General features: G+C 42.0%; 1 protein-coding gene across 3 annotated transcripts in view; it reads left to right on the top strand.

The window, feature by feature from the left end:
- Positions 1–22,654, top strand: part of PLXNB2 (plexin B2) — a 326,443-nt gene that overhangs the window by 292,784 nt on the left and 11,005 nt on the right. For all 3 annotated transcript variants that reach the window (XM_075599864.1, XM_075599863.1, XM_075599865.1), the window contains 11 exons: positions 8,364–8,540; positions 10,559–10,695; positions 12,721–12,821; positions 15,308–15,537; positions 16,508–16,686; positions 18,055–18,121; positions 18,440–18,586; positions 19,657–19,813; positions 20,384–20,484; positions 21,389–21,473; positions 22,208–22,362. In XM_075599864.1, the coding sequence (XP_075455979.1) occupies positions 8,364–8,540; positions 10,559–10,695; positions 12,721–12,821; positions 15,308–15,537; positions 16,508–16,686; positions 18,055–18,121; positions 18,440–18,586; positions 19,657–19,813; positions 20,384–20,484; positions 21,389–21,473; positions 22,208–22,362 (1,536 nt within the window). The remainder of the gene's footprint in view (positions 1–8,363; positions 8,541–10,558; positions 10,696–12,720; positions 12,822–15,307; positions 15,538–16,507; positions 16,687–18,054; positions 18,122–18,439; positions 18,587–19,656; positions 19,814–20,383; positions 20,485–21,388; positions 21,474–22,207; positions 22,363–22,654) is intronic.

Genomic DNA, 22,654 nt, shown 5'->3' with positions numbered 1-22,654 from the left:
TAATATATTTTGCATATTTAATTAAAATATATATCCCCCCAATGGAGTATATAGGTGAATATATTTGGATCTACTGTTTACAAGTACCTGTGCCCAGTACTAAATAGGACACACTCTCTCCCTTACTTTGTCCCTCCGTCCCTATTTTAGGGTCTGGTTAGGAGTATTGGTATGATGGTGGTATGGTCGTGGTAATGTAGTTTGGTAACCATATACATTAAATATATAAGGAGCCTCACCTCACAAGGCACCGAGGGCCTATTAGAAGTCCTGTTAAAAAATACAGAGCAATTGCTAGAGATCCTAACCAATTGTCTGTCAGCTTGTATCTATACTAACCACTACAAACACTTGGGGTGAGGTCCCAGTCAGCGCTGTGGCACGCGCACCCGGGGGAGGGGGGCGCGTGCACAGCGCTGCACCGCGATCTGCGGGGGGGGGGAGGGAGCGTTTGCGACGGGAGGGGGCGTGGCGGTGGGTTTGCAGGGGGGTGGCCATGACCTCACGCGGCTGGTTCGCCCTCATATGCTGAACTGCCGGCGGGGGCGTGGCCACGCCTCCGTCGCAAACTCTGATCTTAAATTCCCCTGCCTGAAAACCTGTCGCGCACCGCGGGGGAAAGGTGCGCGACAAGGTAGGAACTGGGACCGGAGGTACCGGGGGGGGTCTTGAACGCACAGCGCACGCCGAGAAGTTACTGGGGCCGCCCCCTTAGTGTCCTTTACTTACTGATACTTTGAAGGATAGATATTATTAGCCGACCTAGTATCCATATCCCTGCAATTACACTGCCTTGCCCAACAAGCTATTCAGGGGGAACCCACTACAGCAGAGGTGCGCAAACTTCCTGCACCCTCTCTGCCTGCTCTGCCCCTGGGTTGCACACCTCCCCCCCCCCCCCCCCTTCTTACCTTGAATATGGCGTCAAATAATGCTGCGGTGTCTGTAACCGACCCCCCCCTCCCCCCCTTAAGAGCTCCCGCACCCCTGCACTACAGTATACCAACTGAGCCAATACAAGCTGACTGGGCAACCATATAACAAAACATACCGAGTGAACTATATATTGCAACTAAAATTGCTGCTTACCTCTAATATACCCTAATATTAAGAGGGCCAGTTTATGCCATGTCTCATGCCAAACTGAGGTCACTCTGACAATCACAGCATGTTGTCATATATGCATGATAAGCTAGTGTTCACATGCAGAGCAGTGCTGCGTCCACACGACATACACAACTAACACCCACTACGGTGGATATATTGTTACAAAGCTGCCAGTGACCCTTAACTTTAGTATGTAGTTATTACAAACCATACAACCATTCAGAGGTACACAATTGAGATACTATAGCACCCTCCTTCTATAAGGTTATATTGTGTTACCTAATTGAGTACCTGCATATTGAACTAATGGTGTATACGTCTGTCCACTAGTGCAGGGGTGCGCAAACTCAGTTCGCGCCCCCCCCCCCCCCGTCTGTGTTCTCCCTTGCCTGCGCACCCCCCCCCCCCCCCCTCCTTACCTGCTCTCGGGCTCCACATTTCATATGACGTCACAACGTCATGTGACGCGCTGCCATTTGACCCTGTTGCATCATTTGACGCCTCGTTGTCATGGTGACACGTCACTGAAGAGCCGGCTGAGAGCAGGTAAGGGAAGTTGCAGAGGCCTCGCGCCTCCCACGGCATTTAATTTACATGCCTTGGGAAAGAGCGCGGCCCTCTGCAACCATCATGCCCCCCCCCCCCCCCCAAGAAAATCCTGCGCCCCCCAGTTTGCGCACCCCTGATCTAATATATAAAAGCTCACTACAGCATTAAAACTAACGACAACTGGCATGGAACAATCTGATATATTAATACAGGGGTACGCAAACTTCCTGCGCTGCACCCACCCCTGCCTGCTCTCCCCCTGTGTTGCGGCCCCCCCTTACCTATAATGCGGCATTCAATTACGCAGCGGGGTCATGTGATGTCACGTCACATGACCCACCGCGTTACCGTGGAGACTGAAGCCTGATAAGCGAGTTACAGAGGCCTTGCGCTCTCAGCACAAAGTCTCGCGCCCCCCACTTATCTGGGATCTTTCTCTTCGCTAAAACAACAATTTACCCCAGGTAGCACCTACCCCAAATGTAAGCACACACTTATTGTTTATATAACCTGAGCAAGGGTTTTCCTCCTCCCCTCTCCCCCTATACAGTATATAGTTCTTGTTAGGAGTAACACCAGAGTTAGGCTGCGGTTATAGTGCCGGCGACAGGACGGTGACGTCAGGCAGCGGTTGCTGGAAAAATCAAATTGGGATGACTTCTAGCGATCGCAACCAAGCCGTCGCTCCGCACTTACTATAAGCGCACGCGACGGCGGCAAATCATTTCTTTTGATGTCGCTGTCGCCGTCACTATAAGCGCAGCCTTAGGTAAGACTTCATTAACGTGATGTTATTTCCTGGTGTTAACGGATCTTAGTGAATATTTGCATAATATCTTTTAGGCTATAACGAGTTTATTTGCATTGCATTCAGAATAATAATAACCATTAATCATAACCCCAAGCTATTTCTGGGTGTAAATTCGAGTTAACGTCACATTGTTTGCTTTAACGAATACTGCGCTGCCATTAACATGACATCTTTTAGCCTAAAGGAGCTTATTGAATATGGGCCCAAGTATACTGTGTATGACAAATCCAGCACACACAGAAATACAAATATGGCAGTTCCACCGGTGCCCCCACAGTTACAGATGCCCCACTCTCTTCCCCACGACAATATAACTGATTGCCGGGGAAAAGCACGGGGCCTCTGTAACTGTCTTACCTTGTCCAGCAGCATCTCCTCCTGCAGGGTCCCGTTGTCATAGCGCCGCGACATTGCCAGGGCACCGCGATGTCACGTTGCCATGACCACATGATGGTGCTGCATAGTCTGAGGAGAAGATGCTGCGTCAGACAAGGTAAGAGGCCCCGCAAAAGCCCCTGCAGCGAGCCCTGCGATAATCCCAGCCAGCCCTGACTGTAAATGATTATGCAGGAGGGGAAGATAGGTTCTTCAGGCCTAGAAATGCTACCTTGATGGAAAGGAAATTGCTGGCCTGTAGAGTTTATAGTTCAACTCTCCTTGCCAATTCTTCTGAGATGTACGATCTTCAAAGCCTATGTACAAACTACAAGGATCTTCCTCACACAGCACATCTTCTGTAAATAACTCGTCTGTGCATCTTTCAAGAGATCATTAATAATCCTAACGGGGAAAGTTTCAATTGTTTACAGCAGAAGTTCAACTCCTTGGCCCAAAGCTCTGAGCCAAACCAGTTTTTAAGACGATCATTGCTAATCCTGGGCAAAGAAGGGTGTGTAGCCGTGTTAGTCCTTTCATCCATGTAGTAACTAAGGAAGGAGAAGGAGGCGTAGGTGTTATACCTTTTATTGGACCACATGGTTGAAATGTGACAAGCTTTCAAACCTCTCAGGGTCCTCACTACTTGTTGGTCCAATAAAAGGTACCATACAGTACAACCTACTCCAACATTTCTAATTATATGCACTCAACTTGACAAAACTTTTATATAGCTGGTGTGAGAGAACCCCTGGTGCTTTTGTATGTAAAAGTACAGTTCCCCTAAGGTATATATACTGACCTCAGATTGCAAATAGACAAACTGTGATTCTATCTGTTAAACAATTAAAAAAAAAAATTGTGTGTATATATATATATATATAAATATATATATTCAATTGTCATTTTGTGTGTGTGTGTGTGTGTGTGTGTGTGTGTGTGTGTGTGTGTGTGTGTGTGTGTGTATATATATATATATATATATATATAATATATAATATATATAATTGTCATTTTGCATACAAATTCCAAATGTTCTAAAAAAAAAATATATATATATATATATATAAAAGGAGAAAATAGTACGTACTGTAGAGCCTAAAACAGATTCAAGTCCATAATTCACAAATATAGAGTTAAAGTATTATAGATGGGAACATATAATCTCTCAAATGTTATAGGAAAAACAGGCTTTGCAAAGATTCAGGTTTAAAAAGGTGACACAATTATTTGAACCCCTTTCTTAAATATACACTAAGAGATCATAAAGTATTTCCATGGCTATACCCTCACTTTGTAATAGGTGTTTCATTGTTTATTCATAGCCCTGCCAAATTATGTGGCTAACTGCAAAATGCAGTAATGCAGTAACTGTAGCAGTCCCACTATACTGAAATAGTTTCATTATAAAGCCGTTTGCAAGAAACTGCAATGGTAGGTTTTATGGAACCAAAAACATTAGGTATGAAAACTGTATGTATCAATATGTTTCCAAGATATAGAAGAAAACAAATGGAAGATTTCACATTATATTATTACTATTATTATTATATATTCAAACTAAGGCCTATATTCAATAAGCTCTGTCAAATTGTGTGACCGTACCTGAAACAGGAACATATTTCATTTCCCCGTAGTTAAAGCTGCAGACCAAGCAATATCTTTTTTATTTTTTTAATCAGTTCTGTACTATGAGAAAATACTTGTAGCATTTTTTTAAACAACTTTGAATGACATTTTTAATGTATTATAATGTAACAAGCATTTTTGTTTCTATAGCAACCATTTACAAAGTCACATCCCCTTCCTCTTCTGAAACAGGCCCAGGCACACCCCTTTTTGAGACCTGTTCTCTCTAGCAATGCACCAATTGTATCTAGTGAATGTCTGGTCATATGATCATCTTTTGACAGATTTATTCTTCCTGGTAATGTACAGGTTTTTTTTGTTTTGTTTTCCAAATAGTTTTATTAGGCAATTATATAGTATACACACATCTTACAATATATACAGCCTAATACAAAGACATTTTAGTTTTAGGGAGAAGAGTGGCAAAGATATAATTGCCCTAGAGGAGAGGCCTTCCAAAAACGAAGAAAGATAGAAAAAGAGAGAGGGAAAAAAGAGAGAGAGAGGAGGGGAGGGGGGAGGGTACCCTCCTGGTCGCCGAGTATCTGGGACGATCAGATTTTGTTTTGAGGTCGAGGCGCCATGGTCCTCCTTTTCTGAATATTCTATATCCATGGTCAATGTGTAGGAGTTAAACTCATTTTATAAGATTATCCAAGGTTCCCATATTTTATAGAAGGCTGTTGTATTTTGCTTAAGGAGAGCAGTTAGCTTTTCCATGAGCATCACCTCATTGATCCTCTTTTTTATCATTCCTTTGGAAGGGGTAGTTACTTCCTTCCAAGAGGCCGCTATTGCGCATCTAGCCGCTGTGAGAATGAAGGAGATTAATTTCCTAACTGGTCGGTCAATTTCACTCATTGGCCTGGCCAATAGGTAGGTCAGTGGATCAATAGGTATTTTGAAGCCAGTGACTTCTTTTATTAAAATTTGAACCGAGACCCAATATCTCTTAATTTCTGGACATGTCCACCAAATGTGTGCCATGTCTCCCTTTTGTCCACAGCCTCTCCAACAGAGGTCAGGTGCCAGAGGGTAGATTTGTTTTAATCTCACCTGGGTAAAATACCAGTAGAACAGAATTTTGTAAATATTCTCCTTCGTTGTGGTATATATGGAAGTTCCTGAGGCTGCTTCCCAAATATCTTCCCAGTCCTCTATATCAATACTTATATCCAAATCTGTGGCACATTTGAGCATTTAGTCGAGATTTGGAAGGTCCGCTGATATCTCCAGTTCAGCATAAATTTTTGATATTTGACCTTATTAGTAAGTATTGCCTCTACATAATTTCTCAAACTTAGTGAGAGGGGGAAATTCTGGTTTTGGGGATATTTTTGGGGTAACGTGTCTAATTTGGAGATATTTAAATGTGTCTAATTCTGGAATTTCCTATTTAGCACGCAAATCCTGATAGCTCAGTAGCTTCCCCAGGCTCAATAAATCCGCGATCGTCCTGATCCCCTTCCGTTTTAATTGATCGAACAGTCTGGATCCACATCCAGGGGGAAATTTGGGGTTATAATGTACAGGTTATTAAGAATTACATTAGTGTTAGGACCCTTGAGACGTGGTCTGCCTTGGAGGGGCTCAAGGGCTTACGACACTTTGGCCAAAGAGTTAAACTAAATGACCATTTTATTCAAAAGGTGTATATATATATATATATATATACAGTGGTCGACAAATCACCAAAAAATCTACTCGCCGAACAAAAAAATCTACTCGCCACCTAGTACCACACGTGTGCTGCTTGGGCCAATAGGAGCTCGCCACGGCGTGCAAATGTATAGGTTTGTCGAACACTGTATATATATATATATATATATATATATATATATATATATATATATATAAATGTAAATACAACTGTATGCTCATCTGCATGTATTAGGCAGATCTGCAACCCTGCCTTTCCCCATTATCACCCAGCACACAGCACTTCCACTGCAGCAAGGGATTCTGGGAAATGACATGCAAATGAGCACACAGTGCCACTTTTTGCTTCAAAAACCATTTTTAACATGGTTCCCTATAGACTTAAGCTTGCTGCATGGTCACAGCTTTGAGCACATATATATATATATATATATATATATATATATATATATATATATATATATATATATATATATATATACAGTGGTTGACAAATCACCAAAAAATCTACTCGCCACACAAAAAAATCTACTCGCCACCTAGTACCAAATGTGTGCTGCTTGGGCCAATATTTACTCGCCCGGGGGTTAAATCCACTCGCCCGGGGCGAGCAAATGTATAGGTTTGTCGAACACTATATATATATATATATATATCACTGTACCGTGTATTTGTGTCAATGGATGTAGCACTGGGCTCTGTCTGTGTTTCATGTTCTGTCTTTGGTTTTAAACACATGATCTGCCCCACAGAACTTTGCATCTTTGGTCCTCTTCTGCTGCACTGACAGAAATTTAGTGAATCCCCGAACCAAATCTACGCTGATCGATCACAGGAGAACGGATCGATCAGCAACTTAGCTAATTTATCATTGTGTGGTTGTATTGATGCACATATTAAAGGGGGAGGGTGGGGGGGGGGGGGGGATGGCAGCTTGGACTACTGCTTTAATGCCTTATTCACAAATGTTTGCAAAAACAATGCCTGGGATGGCTACTAAATAAAACCCATGTCCTAGATGTTGAGATACAACTTTAGCACACCAAACACGTTAAATCCGCATTGAAGTGTAAAGGCTTCCATATGATCTTGAACTCAATGATTTGAAGGAGGTTCCTGTTTAGGAGCAATGCAGCAGTACGCATAGAGGAAGAAAACTTTATTTACTCAGGAGCATGGGGGGGGGGGTGGATGTGGATGAGTTAAGTTTATTTTCAATTACAACGACAAAGTAGGTGGCAGATAAGGATATTGGTGAACAAAACGTGAAAGCTACAAACACGGCCCATTTAGGTACTTTTTCCCCCCTCCAAGACCTTGGCAGCAAATTTCAATCAGTGGCTCAGTAGAAGACCGAGTCACCTGTGCTAAAGCAGGGATCAATAGAGAGCAAAACCGGCTGTAAGCTCCAGGAACCAAATCCAATAGCTACATGAAGCCAAAATGTAGATCATAAAAGCGGGGCCCAATAGGGTTAATGTGGAAATAAACACAGGTGTTAGAGAGGTATGTCAGGGGTCTTCATTATGCAGGAGGAGAGGCTTAAATAGTACCTTCTCTCCCCCACTACTATACTCCTTGAGAAAGCGCCTGGGTGGACGTGAAACGCGTGGGAGGAGGGTTATGTTTTGTTTGTCATTTTTTTTTTAATCATTTTATGTAGTTTAATCAATTGTTTTTAACTTTTTACTGGTGAGTTCTGCAACACTTCAGGGGCGGCTGTACCACTGATCTTTTTTTGTTCCTGCTAAAGCAGGGATATCCTGAAAACCTGACCTGTTGGTGGCCCTTAAGGACTGGATTTGTTCACCCCTGAACTAAACTGTGGAGCAGAATTTACTGATGGTCAGGGGAAATGGACAGTTTAGCGGCATTCATGGGGAAAGTAAATGAGGCGACATCAGCTGTGCTCTATTTTTCATCCATAACTTAGATAATGGCGAAAAATACAGAGGCGCAAATTTCATCCAGGACATGAAAAAGAATATATAGCAGAAAATAGTGCAACACTGTATGTCAATATAAAACAGTATGGGTTAATATTTGAATGTTAGATTTGCGTGTGCCACGTGACAAACAGGCAGTTCGGTTATAACTTGGATAATGAATACCGTTTTTATTTTTACCCGTGAAAAACATATATTTTCACCCAAGAATGATTTCCCAATTGTCTACGTGCCAGTGAAATCTGTCTGCAGAATGCACTATTCACAGCGTATCTTTTCTTGCTCAGGGAACTAACCTCAATGACGCAATGACGAAAGAGGAGGCTGAAGCATTCGTGGGTGAAAGTCGCTGCACAATAGATGTACTCACTGCCACTGACTTGTACTGCATCCCCCCAGAAGAACAACCTCAACCGAGGAGACGTCAGAAGAGGGATACAACCAATAACTTGCCTGAATTCATAGTATGTGCTTAAGTACAACTTTACAGTCAAAGACGTATCTGTTTAAAAGGGCGTTGGTCTCCGTCTAACCATGTATATTGTAATAGCCTAAGTCACGGGAGCGCAAACTTTTGCTGCTGCGCCCCCCTGTCTTACCTGCCCCGGTGCTCGCTCCCACCCCCCCCCCTACCTTGGAGCTGCGTCAAATGACGTGGCAGGATCATCAGACGTCACGTGACCCGCAGCGCCATTTGACGCCGCGTTACCATGGCGATTCGTCACACAGCCGTCTAAATTACGGTAAGTGTAGAGTTGCAGAGGCCTCACGTGATCCCCCGGCATTTAATTTAAATGCCTTGGGGAAGAGTGCGGGGCCTCTGCAACCGCCGTGCCCCCCCCCCAACAAAATCTCCCACCCCCTGTTTGCGCACCCCTGGTCTAAGCTAGTGTTTCTCCACCTTTTTTGAGCAGGGGCAACCCTGAAGGTTTTTTCTTGGGGAACCCCTGCTCATCAGACCTCACTCATCCCCTCCTTACTCACGCACACACCCACCACCCTCTACCCTCTTTTTACTGCACATTCACCCTCACATCATAATCGCCCTTTTATTCAACATATATATTTATCTGCCCTTCTCACGCTGCCTTCACCCCTTTCCTCAATCATACACTCCACATGAATCCACTCTTCTCTTACACCACATATCTTCCCGTTCCCCCACATAAAGCCGTCTCACCCATACAAAGCCCTGGTTCTTCCCCTCCTGCCTCCCGTCACTCCCACATCACCTAAAACATGCCGGCTGCTCAGCGGACGCATTCCGCGCTGTCTGGAGTTAGAGGTTCCTTTCTCTGCTCTGCCTGGCTGAGAGGAGACACGGGTTGCAGTTTTTTCAACTCCAGGCAGAGCGTTTCCACCTTGGGCCGTGGCACCCTATGCAGAGCGTGACGGGACACAAGGGTGCCATGGCACCCCGGGTGAGAGCACTAGCCTAAACTGTTGTTTGACTGGTGTGTGACCAAACATATGACCTTAAAGATGGTGTGTTCCACTTGTTCATTGGTATTACATTATTCTGCACATATGTGTGTGGGTAGATGAGTGTGTATTATCCCTATGTTGTTTATGTGTCTGATATATTAATGGACAGAGGGTTGGATAGATACCTAAAGTATTTGCTATTGCTTCCAATTCTTGTCTAAAGCAACAATTCCCCACCCCCCAGGACCCTATATTAGTTTAACTCCTATGATCCTAGTATTTTACCCCCTGAACACGATACTAGGCTTTTTTTTAGTGTTTTTAGATTTTTTTAAATTGTTTTCTTAATTTCTAGCGTTTGAGGTTACTATGTAACCTCACTGCTCTAGGGAGACATCCATTTTGACCTCCTGGACACGCGACATTCAAATTCTCATATCTCTCAATCGAAGGATTGGGTGCTTTTACGTTTCACCTTGAGATCAACACACCTTACACATACAGTATTGTACAAATGGCTAATTCATTGATGTACGAACATGGAAGTAAATGAGCATAAACTGTATCTTTTTTATAAAGCCATAAATTGTTGGTCTTCTAGTATAAATGCATTTACTCCATTTAGAGGGTCAGTTATTAAAGTTTTCCAGCTGCTAAATTTTTTTTAAAAAAAATACCAATACAAACATTACATAAACATCACAGGGGAAAAAAATCCAATTTGTCGTCTATATTCCTTTTCTTTGAAAAATGCTTTTTGCTCTCATTTTTCAGCCGGGAGAAATTTATAATTCTCAAATCTGTCTGATAGCAGAGTTATGAATATTCTGCCAAATTGTAAAAGCTAATATTCTGGTTCATCACTAATGTCTCCTACTTAAAAATAAATAAATCCACAATGAAAAGGATTTTTCACAACTTTGGGTCAGATGTGCTTCGAATTACATGCTCTAATAACTCAAATTGCTTCAGTGATTTACAACGCACCAATGCCTAGTGCATCATATCAGTGTGTAGTCTTCTAGGGGCAAATGTATTATTATTTTTTTCTATGTAGGTTAAATTTGGAAAGCGGGAATGGAACCTGGGAAAAGTAGAATATGGACAAGCGACCGTTTTACCACTGAACGCCATTATCCCCGCGATTCTCGTTCCCATGCTTCTGATAATCGGGATCTCGGTTTACTGCTACTGGTGAGGCCGCTGCATGTTTTAATTCTCGTTTATCACCCGAATCTTGCTCATAACTTGACTGTTCTAGCGCCACGTAGAAAGGGCAAACGTGCGTCATTCAATTAGCAGCACATTAAACATCAACTTTGAGGTGGACAACATACTCATTTTGATATGCGTCTTGCCTCCTTTTTTCAATGCTGGTTTTTCAAGCCACAGGATAGAATTTAATAAAACCTCTGTATGGTTTTGTTTTCTGTTTAAACTTCCCCCCAGCCCAAAAAGTGACAAAAACCCTCCACAGTTAAGCATATAACTTTGCTCTACTGTGGAGGGTTTTATCACTTTTTTTACCCACCATAACTTAACTAAGTGCAGTGAAATCTATCCTTGCTTCATTTTGCATAGCCAGTATAACCAACCCCACACTGATGAGACCCATTAAGGTCAAAACAGCTGTCTGGGGGTAGGTTTACTGGCTATGCATCTTAACGCAGGCTGTGCTCAAAGCTGTGCAATGCAGCAAGCATAAGCTTTTAGGGGACCATGTTGTGTGGTTTTGAAGCAAAAGGTGCTGTGTGCTCATTTGCATGTCATTTCCCAAAATCCCTTGCTGCAGTGGAAGTGTTGTGTGCTGAGTGATAATGGTGAAAGGCGGGGTTGTAGACCTGTCTAAGACATGCAAATGAGAATACAGTAATATTTCCATATGATATATTTATATGTCAAAATTCTGATTTGATTGTGTGCCTAACGGAATGGCTGCCTTCTCACTTAGTGCTGCAGTCTGTGAAATGCTGCAGCTGATATGTAACATTCTATAACTAAGTGTAACGCACTATTGTTGCAGCTTTCAGAGTAATACAGTCTGCTGTATGGAACACAACAGATCTGTTTGTGATACTTTGTTGCCAGAGGGCAAACCTCAAAAATGTATGTCAGCGCCTGTTTCAAAAGAGGAAGTGGTTATCATAATCAACCTCATTTATTTTTTCAGTAAATACCGGCCTCCACTTAAAGGGTCATCGCAATACCTTACAGTCAGTTTGAGAACAGTTACCATGAAATACAAATATTTTGTTACGCAGAAGAAAGTCTGAAAAATAAAGTTATAATACATTATTATTATTATCATTTAATTATGATGCGCCAATATATTTCGTAGTGCTGTTCAATAGGGTTGGCGGATGAAAACAATTAAATAAAAAAACATACATTATTACAGTAGGTAAGGGATGCTGTAGCAACCACAGGATGATCAGTACATTTTAAAAAATCATTAAAAATGCCTTTAGGGGTTTAAAAAAAATGTAGACAGTAGTATCTAATACTACAGAACTGATTTTTTTTTTTTTAATAGGATTTTTTTCTGTTTTGCTGCTAAAACATATCTTGTGCTGGAGTGTAGAGAGTTTCCAAGTATCATTATAAAGTGTAACATTGTATATATTCAAAAGGAAAAATGTGTCACATATTTAACATCGGGCTAAACTATTGTTTTAATTGTGAAGTCCCTTAAAATGTAATTGTTGCATTTTCCCTAAACAAAAACCTACCAACAGCTCTCCGAGTGCACAGTCAGTATTGGCTGCAAACAAAGGGCATTTTGTTTAGAGTTTAAACAATGTTTTATGAACTTTTACAGGGTTATGTATGTTGTGAAATATGTTCCATTGCCTCCACAGCTCTCCAATCAGTTATTATACTGCGATATATAGTGGCAAAAACACACCCAGCATTAGTTGATACAGTAGTAGCAAAATAATCAAAGAAAACTGCAACAAGCCAATAATTGGGTGCTCATAAACCATAGAGAACGTGCCACGTTGTTGTTTTTGTACTAGAGATTTTTTTACAGTGTAGCTACAGATATTAAACTGGTAGCATAATGTGATGGCTAAGTATGCTGTATTTTCACAGACAGTACAGAACAAACCCCATACCATATATACCCTTTCAGCACATACCTGTGGTATTGATATTCGCTGTGCTTTGCAAAGTGATTTACAGATTCAGCTTGTAACTCATTCACTGTTTCTTCTCAAGGCGGAAAAGTCAACAGGCAGAGCGGGAATACGAGAAAGTTAGACTGCAGCTTGAAGGTTTGGAGGAAAGTGTAAGAGAACGCTGCAAAAAGGAATTCACAGGTAATAACAGCTGTTTTATCTGGAAACGTGTGCTTCGTTACAGGATGCGGCATTAGACAGGTCTAAATGCACTAAACCCCATTAAATCAGGGAACTTAATGTGACATTACCCAAATCAGGAACAGCCGTCCTCTTTTCTGACTTTGTCGACGCTGTATCCACAAAGCTTATTCGGTGCAAAAATAACAAGACGTTACTAGGCTCGTGGGCATTAGGCTGGTTCTATAGCGCGGCCGCGTGCTACGCCGTGCGAGCGCACGGCAGTTATAGATGGCTGAGGTTAGTCAGCCCTTTTATACAAGGGCCGCGCACGGCGGGGAGCCGACAGACAGCGGCGAAGACGGGGAAAATCATCTTCTCGCGCGCTACTGGGCTGAATGTATGTATATGTGTGTGTGTTTAATAAATATTTTATTTTTTACCAATGTTTTTTTTTTAATAAATTACACATCCATACACATATACAAACACTTAAACACACAGTACCTTCACAGCTCCCAGCATACACACACACACACACACATATACAAACACACAGTACCTTCACAGCTCACAGCATACACACAAAAAGCATGCGGCACGTGCATGCGCCTTCGAACAGGCACGCGTGCACGGCCGCACACACTATATAACAGCCCTAAGGGTAACATCAGGGTTTTTTTTCAAGATAACACGGTTATTTTAAAACATGTTACTGCTATCCCTACACTACACAATCGGTGAATTCAATGGACTTTGTATCTGCCTGGTAATATATTAACACCTTATCCATGGGCAACCCACTAAGGGCTACAAAGTGGTTAATATATACCTCAGACTACACCCTTGCCTACCAAAGAGGAGAGTAAGGCATTGCTTGGCAATGCCAACTAACCACTATGACCAGTAAGTGGTTAACTCCTACCACTTTCCCCCCAGGGGCACCTACTCCCATCATGCACCCCAACACGCCTAATCTCCCTCTATAAAGAACCAAATGCTATATTATTGAAAGGTGGCTAGTAGAACGGTACGCCATTATATGCAAAATAAATATATATTTTGAAAATACATATAAACATTACTATATATTGTATGCAGGGGTCCGTAACCCCTTGTCAGTAAGGCTACCTATTCACCCTCAATGCACCAAAATACAAATCACTTAACCCAGGGGTGCGCAAACTTATTTTCATGCGCCCCCCTGTCTCCTCTCCCCTACGGCTCGCGCCCCCTCCCCCCGCACGGCCCCGGCGTCAAATGACGTCACGGGGTCAACGTGACGTCACATGACCCCCACGGCGTCATTTGATGCCGGTGGCCATGGAGACGCGACGTTGGAACGAAGGTAAGTAAACTAGTTACAGAGGCCTCGCGTGATCCCCGGCATTTATTTTAAATGCCTTCGGGGAAGCGTGGGTGCCTCTATAACACCCGTGCCCCACCCCCCCAGACAAAATAGCGCCCCCCACTCTGCGCACCGCTGACTTAACCCATTCATGTAGAGGTTACCCAGCATCTCAGTGACTAGGACCCACAGAGACCCGATGGCCAACCATAAAAATACGATATAAACAAAAACCAGAAGTTAACAATAATCCGTTGTCATGATGGCCTAGATCGGTTGCCATTGGGCAAAAATAAATGTCCATCTTCAATCTTAATTAAAGCACTTGGTCCTGTAAGGGTATCTGCCGACAACTAGCCATGTTATGTGAGGGCGTGTCCCTTCTATATAGGGCGAGTTGACCCACCCCCCCCCCCTGCACAACTTGTCGCTTGATGTAATCTATAATTTACATGTCCATTAATATTAATGCAATGGTCGTAACATTAACCCAAGTCTGTTATGGATTATATTGAACCAACTTGAATTTCACACTATCTTATGATGTCACTTTTGTGGTAATGTAGTTAAAATGTGCTATTTATTCATTTATATGTATAAAAAGGTCTGATTTAAACAAAGTACCGGCAGAGATTCCTGATGGGTATAAAACAATATGTACACATTTTAGCTTTCTAAATGGCTACTAGGGGTTTCCATCACCTTGGTGGCTATTTTGAGTGTGTGATTTACTTGCTTGAATTGAGTTGACTTTGCTCTATCCTCCATTTTTCTCCTTTGCTCTGTAATTTATTGATCACTAAGGGAATTGATCACAGGGTGGACATTAAAAAAATGACATTGCTACATTTACACCAAGTCCAACATGCTCCAGCTTCCAAAGTATGACCCCTTCACTACCCTGCTGGTTAGAATCCAGAATGGGTAGAGAAGTTGACATAAACCTGGCAGGTGAGATAAGCCGGGATATTGGGAAACAGAAAAATATGAAATAGGATATGTAACTTTTAGATAAGTTTCCTACTTCTACCACTGTCTGTGCACATCCCCTCTGACACACTCCAGAAACTCTTATTTGTATAAAAGTCCCCTTAAATGGAATTTGTAAGGGTTGTGACCATGTTGGGTTGACGTTAAAACTTGGCCTGGAATGTTTCAGATCTAATGATCGAGATGGAAGACCAGACCAGTGAGACCAGTGAAGCTGGCATCCCATTCTTGGATTACAAAACCTACACAGACAGGGTTTTCTTCTTGCCGTCCAAAGACGGGGCGAAGGACGTGATGATAACCGGGAAGCTGGATATTCCAGAGGCCAGGCGCCAAGATGTGGATCGGGCACTGACCCAGTTTTCAAATTTGCTTAACAGTAAATCTTTTCTCACTATTGTAAGTATGTGTTCTTTGGTAGCCCCTCCTATTCTGAGTTTGTAGTGCATGGGTGGCCAACTCCATTCCTCAAAGGCCACCAACAGGATATACCTGCTACAGCACAAGTGGTTCAATCAATGACTCACTCATACTGACAGAGCCAACTGTGCTGAAGCAGGGATATCCTGAAAACCTGGCCTGTTGTTGGCCCCTGACAACTGGAGTTGGTCACCCCCTGGTGTAGTCCATGTAGAGTTTCATTTCTGTGAGAAAGCAAGAACTGCCATTACTAGCAGAGAACGCATTGAAGATGCAATGCTTCCAAATATGTTCAGAAAACGCAGTAACACTTTGCAAACCCCTCAAACAGCAAATGGGTTTATGTGGATTTAGAAATCATATGATTTAAAGTGACACCTCCTTTTTTATTTTGTTATTTACAGAATGGGAACTAGGATGTCCCAGGAACGGAAAGGCCCTTTTTGTTTTAATTCTGGGGATCCCCTGGTTCCTGAGATACTTACCAGTAAAGTTACCGGCCTTACTACCTGGTTATTAAAATTCCTGCGTGGCGAGAACCAATAGGAAGCTGCAGTGTATGAGGTTGTAGCTTCCTGTGTGTCCACGTGACGCAGAAGATGTCATATTGGTTCATCTGGAACCAGGGAATTCCCTGGAGCTGAATGTAGCACATCTCATCTCTGAGAACCTCCGCGTCCCCATCTTGAAAAAACAGGTTGCTATTTAATTTTTTTAACCCGTAACAGTTAGAATAGCTGATTTTTAATTTTTATGCAACTAAGCTGTTATATTCATTAAATAAATTAAATAAAAATATATATACACCACTATACACAAGCACTCTTTTAAAGAGTGTATTACACAGGTGCTAAAAGTCATAAGAATAACGTGATTGCAATTTGAGTTGGTAGGTGTTGGTAAATTGTATGTGTTATATGCTGTAAAAACTTTTCTCCTTCGTATGCAGTTTATTCACACGCTGGAAAACCAAAAGGACTTTTCTGCCAGGGAAAAGCTTTACTTTGCTTCCCTGCTGACCGTCGCATTGCATGGAAAGCTGGAATACTACACAGATATCATGAGAACGCTGTTCTTGGAACTGATGGAGCAGTACGTGGCCAAAAATCCAAAACTGATGCTTAGAAGGTATGAGTAACTTTGCAGCGTTTGTGTAGTTTTAGGAACCTTGTGTATTATTTGTTTAAATATATGGCTATTAAACAGTTAGAACAATAATTGTAATATTACAGCTGTCATTGTCACCAGGGCCATCTGTCCTGGGCCCTATAGCATGAGGGGGGGAGGGGGCTGTCCCGGTAGTTTGAACACCGGAAGTCGAGCCCAACTTCCGTTTTTTGCCCGCCTGGGTGAGCCGTCAGGAGTGGGAGAAAGAAAGGGGAGGCGGGGGGAGAGGAGAAAGCGAGAGCGGGGGGAGAACTTGTTGTGTTGCCTACATGGGGAGCGGACACATTCACCTTCCCACCCTCTCTCGGCAACCCGGGGCACAGGTGGAGACTTTAGTCCTGGGCCCCGGGAAAGCAGTCCTGCTATATTAGATACTATTCCGAGTACTAAGGAGGCCAGTGAAAGCCATCAGAGGGCAGTTTATGTATTGATTTAAAAAAAATGACCCAAAAGCATTTCCATATAGACGGTTCTCAAGTATACATCCAGAATGATGTCTTTATTTTGAAAATATTCCTATAGGAAGCTGTATTTAAACACAAGCTTAAACCAATACCAAATTGTTCCAAGGTGAAAGGAAAGTGTACAGGTATTGTCCATTGCTGCAAAAGTGTAACCATAATTGGACAGCAATATTTAATCAGTAATACTCTTGACATTTCTCATACTGTATGTACAGTATATATTAAATGCTTATGGAGGATAACTTTATCTGAAGCCCCAGAATTTCTAGGATCACTTTTCACAGCGGGTTCCTATGAGGAAGCAGCGTACGCTCTGGAATGTGTTGGACTTGCAGAGTGGACACTCGCCAAACCCCCCTTCTCCTTCCAAGAATCTCACACTCTCAAATCCTACACATACTTTTTGCAGCACTTGTAAACAAGAAGCATTTTTAGAACTAGACAGTCATTATATTAGCTACAAATACACTGGTTAAAGATGCATTCAATATTAGCTAACAATTAAGTATTGGTTACATTTTTGCACAAGCATGTACTTCATATTTTGAAATACATAACCCAATACGTCTTTTTTTTTCTGATCCCCAAGTAATGATTCCAGGGAACACCTTCATATTACCCCCTCACCCCCAACTCACACGAGAGAGTTTTTCTTTGTTGGCCAACGAAAACTGTAAAGCCACAAAGAATGTTCCAATACAAGTTGCAAGAGTTTACTAGGAAGTTGCTGGGCAATCTCGAAAAAAGATCATTCTGCATTCAAAATATGAATAGACAGACCCAATTTAGGAACGCACTCTGATACTTTTCCATGGTTAAGAAAACAATTCAGTCTGTCGCATTTTCTTGCTATTGTTCTTCACAGATCAGAAACTGTTGTGGAACGGATGCTTTCAAACTGGATGTCTATTTGTTTGTACCAGTATTTAAAGGTAAGTAATGAATGTATTTTTATAGCATATCCCCTGCTGAGCTCTCTGTCTAGCAGGGGAGAAAGCTGGGTCATTGAATTGATGGTTGACTTCCTGGGGAGCATGCTGCTCTGTAATGTTTTGTTTGAATGCTTGTCCAAGGCAGTTTAGTGGCGATATTAAAGTGTTGGCTCGCCAGTCTGTTAAAGCAGCCACTATTTATGCATGAACAAAGCAAAGCTGCCACTGGGGATAAGGATTCAAGATGTCAACAACCCCATTCAAAACTATTCCTCAATTCATTTAGCTAACAATGTTTTCTTTTTATTTCAAATGCAGGACACAGCTGGTGAACCTCTGTATAAACTCTTCAAGGCAATCAAACACCAAGTGGAAAAGGGCCCTGTGGATGCTGTGCATGTTAAGGCCAAATACACACTGAATGATACAGGATTACTGGGGGATGATGTTGAATACACACAGTTGGTAAGTGAGCTCTTTTTGTAAATTGAAGGCCATATCATAATGTAGGCAACATTATCACAATGTGTTTATAACGTGCAGCAAAGTATTCATGATGCTCCTGAACCAACCCTAGGGAGCAGTACATGTATAATGTCTCTGGCTCAATGACAGGTCTTCATGAAACATTTTTAAGCGAATGGTACAGATGACCACACCTGTTTTATGATACCGTACAAATATTAATATAACACTGCATGAGTCTCCAGGAGTATAACGGTAAAACTAGCTAACTGCCAACTTTGTGTCAAGTTGTTGAGCAAATAAGACTGCTTTGAAATACACTCACCCGGGATTCTGTTATGTGCTAACCAGGGCCTGCTGATCTAAAAACTGCAGGCATCGGAATAGCAGCCAGCTGTCTGTCAACAGCCAGCCAGGCTTCTCTTGGCCGTTGCTTCCTGAACACCTCTTTTTGGTAGCAGGCCCGTGGGTAGGCGGCACCAGTGAGGTGTGTTTTCAGATGATACAAAATATGCTGCACACCATCATAGAATAATATAAGCGATACAATTACCGGTGCTCCTGGTCCAGGGAAAACCTGTTGGTAATGACGTTTCGGCCGGGGCAATGCCACTAGCACTTGAGAAAGGCTGTTGCACCGGCCGAATCGGCGATTATTTGGCACAATATATTAGTTTTCAGATGGTACGACATTCTTCACCACTTAAATGAAGCTGCTGCGAAAATGGCATTGCTGCTGTTAGAAATCTGGATCCGAATAAGTACTTTGTTAGCACTGAGAGCTAAAGAGAAATGCAACAGTGCAGTACCCAGTGTGTGAAGAGCCATCACTGGTAACCCTATATGTGAGGGAACAAAGCTATGCTGTGGAATATTCCACTTGTCGTTTGGATACAACAGTCAGCACCCTTCTTTTGCATCAGAAACAACCGTTTCGCTTTGTCACTGAGCGGGTCAGAAGTTGTTACTATTCTAATTTGCACGTTTATTCTTTACTCCGTCATGTAAATAGAAATGTTGGAGGGTGTAAGAAATCGCAAAGCACTGATTTGACCGTTTCTCCTTTACAGACGGTTAATGTCATTGTTCAGGAAGAAGGTGGGGAATCCGTACCGGTCAAAGTACTAAATTGTGATACGATCACTCAAGTAAAAGAGAAACTAGTAGATCAAGTTTACAGAAACATTCCTTACTCCCTGCGGCCTAAAGGAGATAGCTTAGCCCTGGGTAAGTAGATCCTGTAGAAAATGTTAGGTGTGTCTGATGAGTTAAACCCAGGTGACGTCTGCACCACATTGTGCAGTAAAACCATCCTTCCAAAACCATTCTTTTTAAAGAAATGACATGTTTCAGCGCATGTTGCTAAATATTATTGAGAGGAATATTTGAAATGACTTCTCAAGAAAATTGTGACCCGCTAGTAATAGTTTTTCTTTAACTGTGCATGCAATGTCTTGTATATAATGTATACCCTGTTCATTTATGTAACTGTATTTGTAACCATGTATTATTTGTCTTAACTCTATGCCCAGGACATACTTGAAAACGAGAGTTAACTCTCAATGTATTACTTCCTGGTAAAACATTTTATAAATAAATAGCATCGTTATGGCAACCTATTTTGATGGTCTCAATTGAGAGGCTGAAATTTTTAATATGCCCGTTTTAAAACCCGCATTACAGAATACATTTTCTCAGACATCTAGTCTTTATTAATACTTTTAAACATGACATGTACTGTACATCGTTTTCCTTACAGTGTAAGTGTAACAAGGGTGTTGTCTTTGTTCCTCTCAGAGTGGAGACCAGGCTCTACTGCCCAGATACTGTCCGATTTGGATTTAACATCACAGAAGGAAGGCAGGTCGAAGCGATTTAATACGCTTATGCATTACAATGTAAGCAAGCATTCTTGGTTATTTTATTGTGACACCACATGCATTTCTGCACACTTCTGTACGTAAGAAACATTATTCTCTGCGAGGCGGGAATTCTCACTGTAGTGAAGTGACCCAGCATACATGTGTAGAAACAAGGAATGACTGCCAAAAGAGTTAACAAAAAGTCAATCCCTGCAGCACAAAGGAGACCAGGACCGGGTCACGCAGGTCTCTAGTATTTAGCAAGAAGGCGGTGCTGCAGTGAGGCTTTCAAGGGACAGCAACACTTATTGGTCATCAAAGAAATCAAACAACTTGGCAATATACAGTAATAAGCTTCCTAAAAAAGATTGAATAATCTTTAAACTAAGCTAAAAAAAAAAGTCACTTATTATTTTATGATGTTAAAAGTTTAAATGTAACTATGATGGTATGATCTAATAAAATGATGTCTTAGGTTCAACCTTTTTAAAAATGTCACTATCATTATTCCACTATAATCTTATGAGGGACTAGCTTTTTATGCTCATTTATCCAGCATCAGTAAAATAAGTTGTTTTTAATGTGTTTAAAAGGAGAAGACAAAAACGTCAGATTTAAAAAAAAAAAAAAAATAAAATAAAAAAAAAAACTTGCTAATAAATGACACTTCTGCTTGATGGAAGTTGCTATGAAAATGAGGTCTTCTGGGAGTGACACACACCACACCACTGTATTAAATTACTCTCTGTGATCCCAATATGCTGCACTGCCTCATTCTCCCCACTTCACATTAGAATTTCACAGTGCCCAGAACAATGATGTTTCTGTGTGCACTGAATGTTTACTGTTTTCTTGCTGTGTAAACCAAATTTTTTTTCCCCCCAGAAATGTAATTAAATAACAAAGCTTTGAAAATGTGCACTGATTTCTTTCCCTATAGGTCAGGGACGGTGCCACGCTTATCTTGTCGAAAATTGGAATTTCTCAGCAGCAAGAGGAAAATCACCACGACTTTCCAGGGGAAAGTAAGCCGGGATCCCGCTAATTTTCTTAATAAGGTTTTAACCTAAAATAAAACTGCCTCAAGGATGTCACATTTACCCAATACATGCAGCATTACTTAGGCAACGACTTTTTTCTCTTAATGCCATGAGTCTTTGTTGTGTTAAAACTGAATTATATCTAATGCAACTTACTTAGAGAAATCTTACTGATGAAAGGGTGGAGGTAAAAGGAAGCCTTGCGGTGTTGTATATCTTTGTACACCAAAACCTGTACTGTGTGAGCGACAGCACGGCACAATTCCCAATACTCATCCCAATACGGAATATGTATTTCCCCTGATCATGTACAGATGTAGCCACCAGACTCCTTGTACCTGCAGCCGCGGGACGCCTGGGAATACCCTCTGAATTCCGCCGGCAACAGGAAAGCCTCGCTGTGGGTGGTTCCGATCGGAAGTAATGGACCACTCGCAGCGACACCAGGGAAAGCCGTGGCTTTCCGTGTTCCTTCACGCAGGTGCAGGTACAGATAGGTCTGCTACATCTGTTTGTAGAATATAAAAAATAAATACTCTCACGTACTTATAGGTTTGTTTCCTTCCCTGCTGTCCCAGGTACAGTGCTGGCCAATGTAATTATGCCTCACCCCCTCCCACAGAATCAATGAGTAATAGATGTGACCTGAGTGATGTCTGCCATCGGTTTGCTTGTAATGAATTCATTTTTTCCATATGACCCCGTCCTTGTTTCCTCAGGACATGCACTACTAGAGGATGAAAACAGAACGTGGCACCTCATCCGTCCAGCAGATGAGATGGATGACGGTAAATCGAAAAGAGGAAGTATGAAAGAGAAAGAGCGAACCAAGGCCATAACTGAGATCTATCTGACAAGGCTACTTTCTGTCAAGGTAAGCCTGTGGTTTGAAGAGCACCTGCTTAACACTATAGTTCTAGTGCCCAATAACTCAAACTATGTAAACTATTTTTTACTGGTTGGAAGTGGTGAGGGTTTGCAAGTAGGCCACGGGGCAGCCGAGATCATAATATGAATGATGCAATTGGTTATAGCTCTTTGTTGGTGTGAGTCATATACAAATAAAATGACTCTTGCTGTTAGTGACGCCATGTGATGACACAAGTTGGTTATAGGTGTAGCCTCACAGAGCATTCGAGAACACACATCTGATCTGCAGCTATAGA

Source organism: Ascaphus truei, chromosome 5, assembly GCF_040206685.1.
Source record: "Ascaphus truei isolate aAscTru1 chromosome 5, aAscTru1.hap1, whole genome shotgun sequence".
NCBI lineage: Eukaryota > Metazoa > Chordata > Amphibia > Anura > Ascaphidae > Ascaphus > Ascaphus truei.
This window is presented reverse-complemented; position numbering and strand designations above follow the sequence as displayed.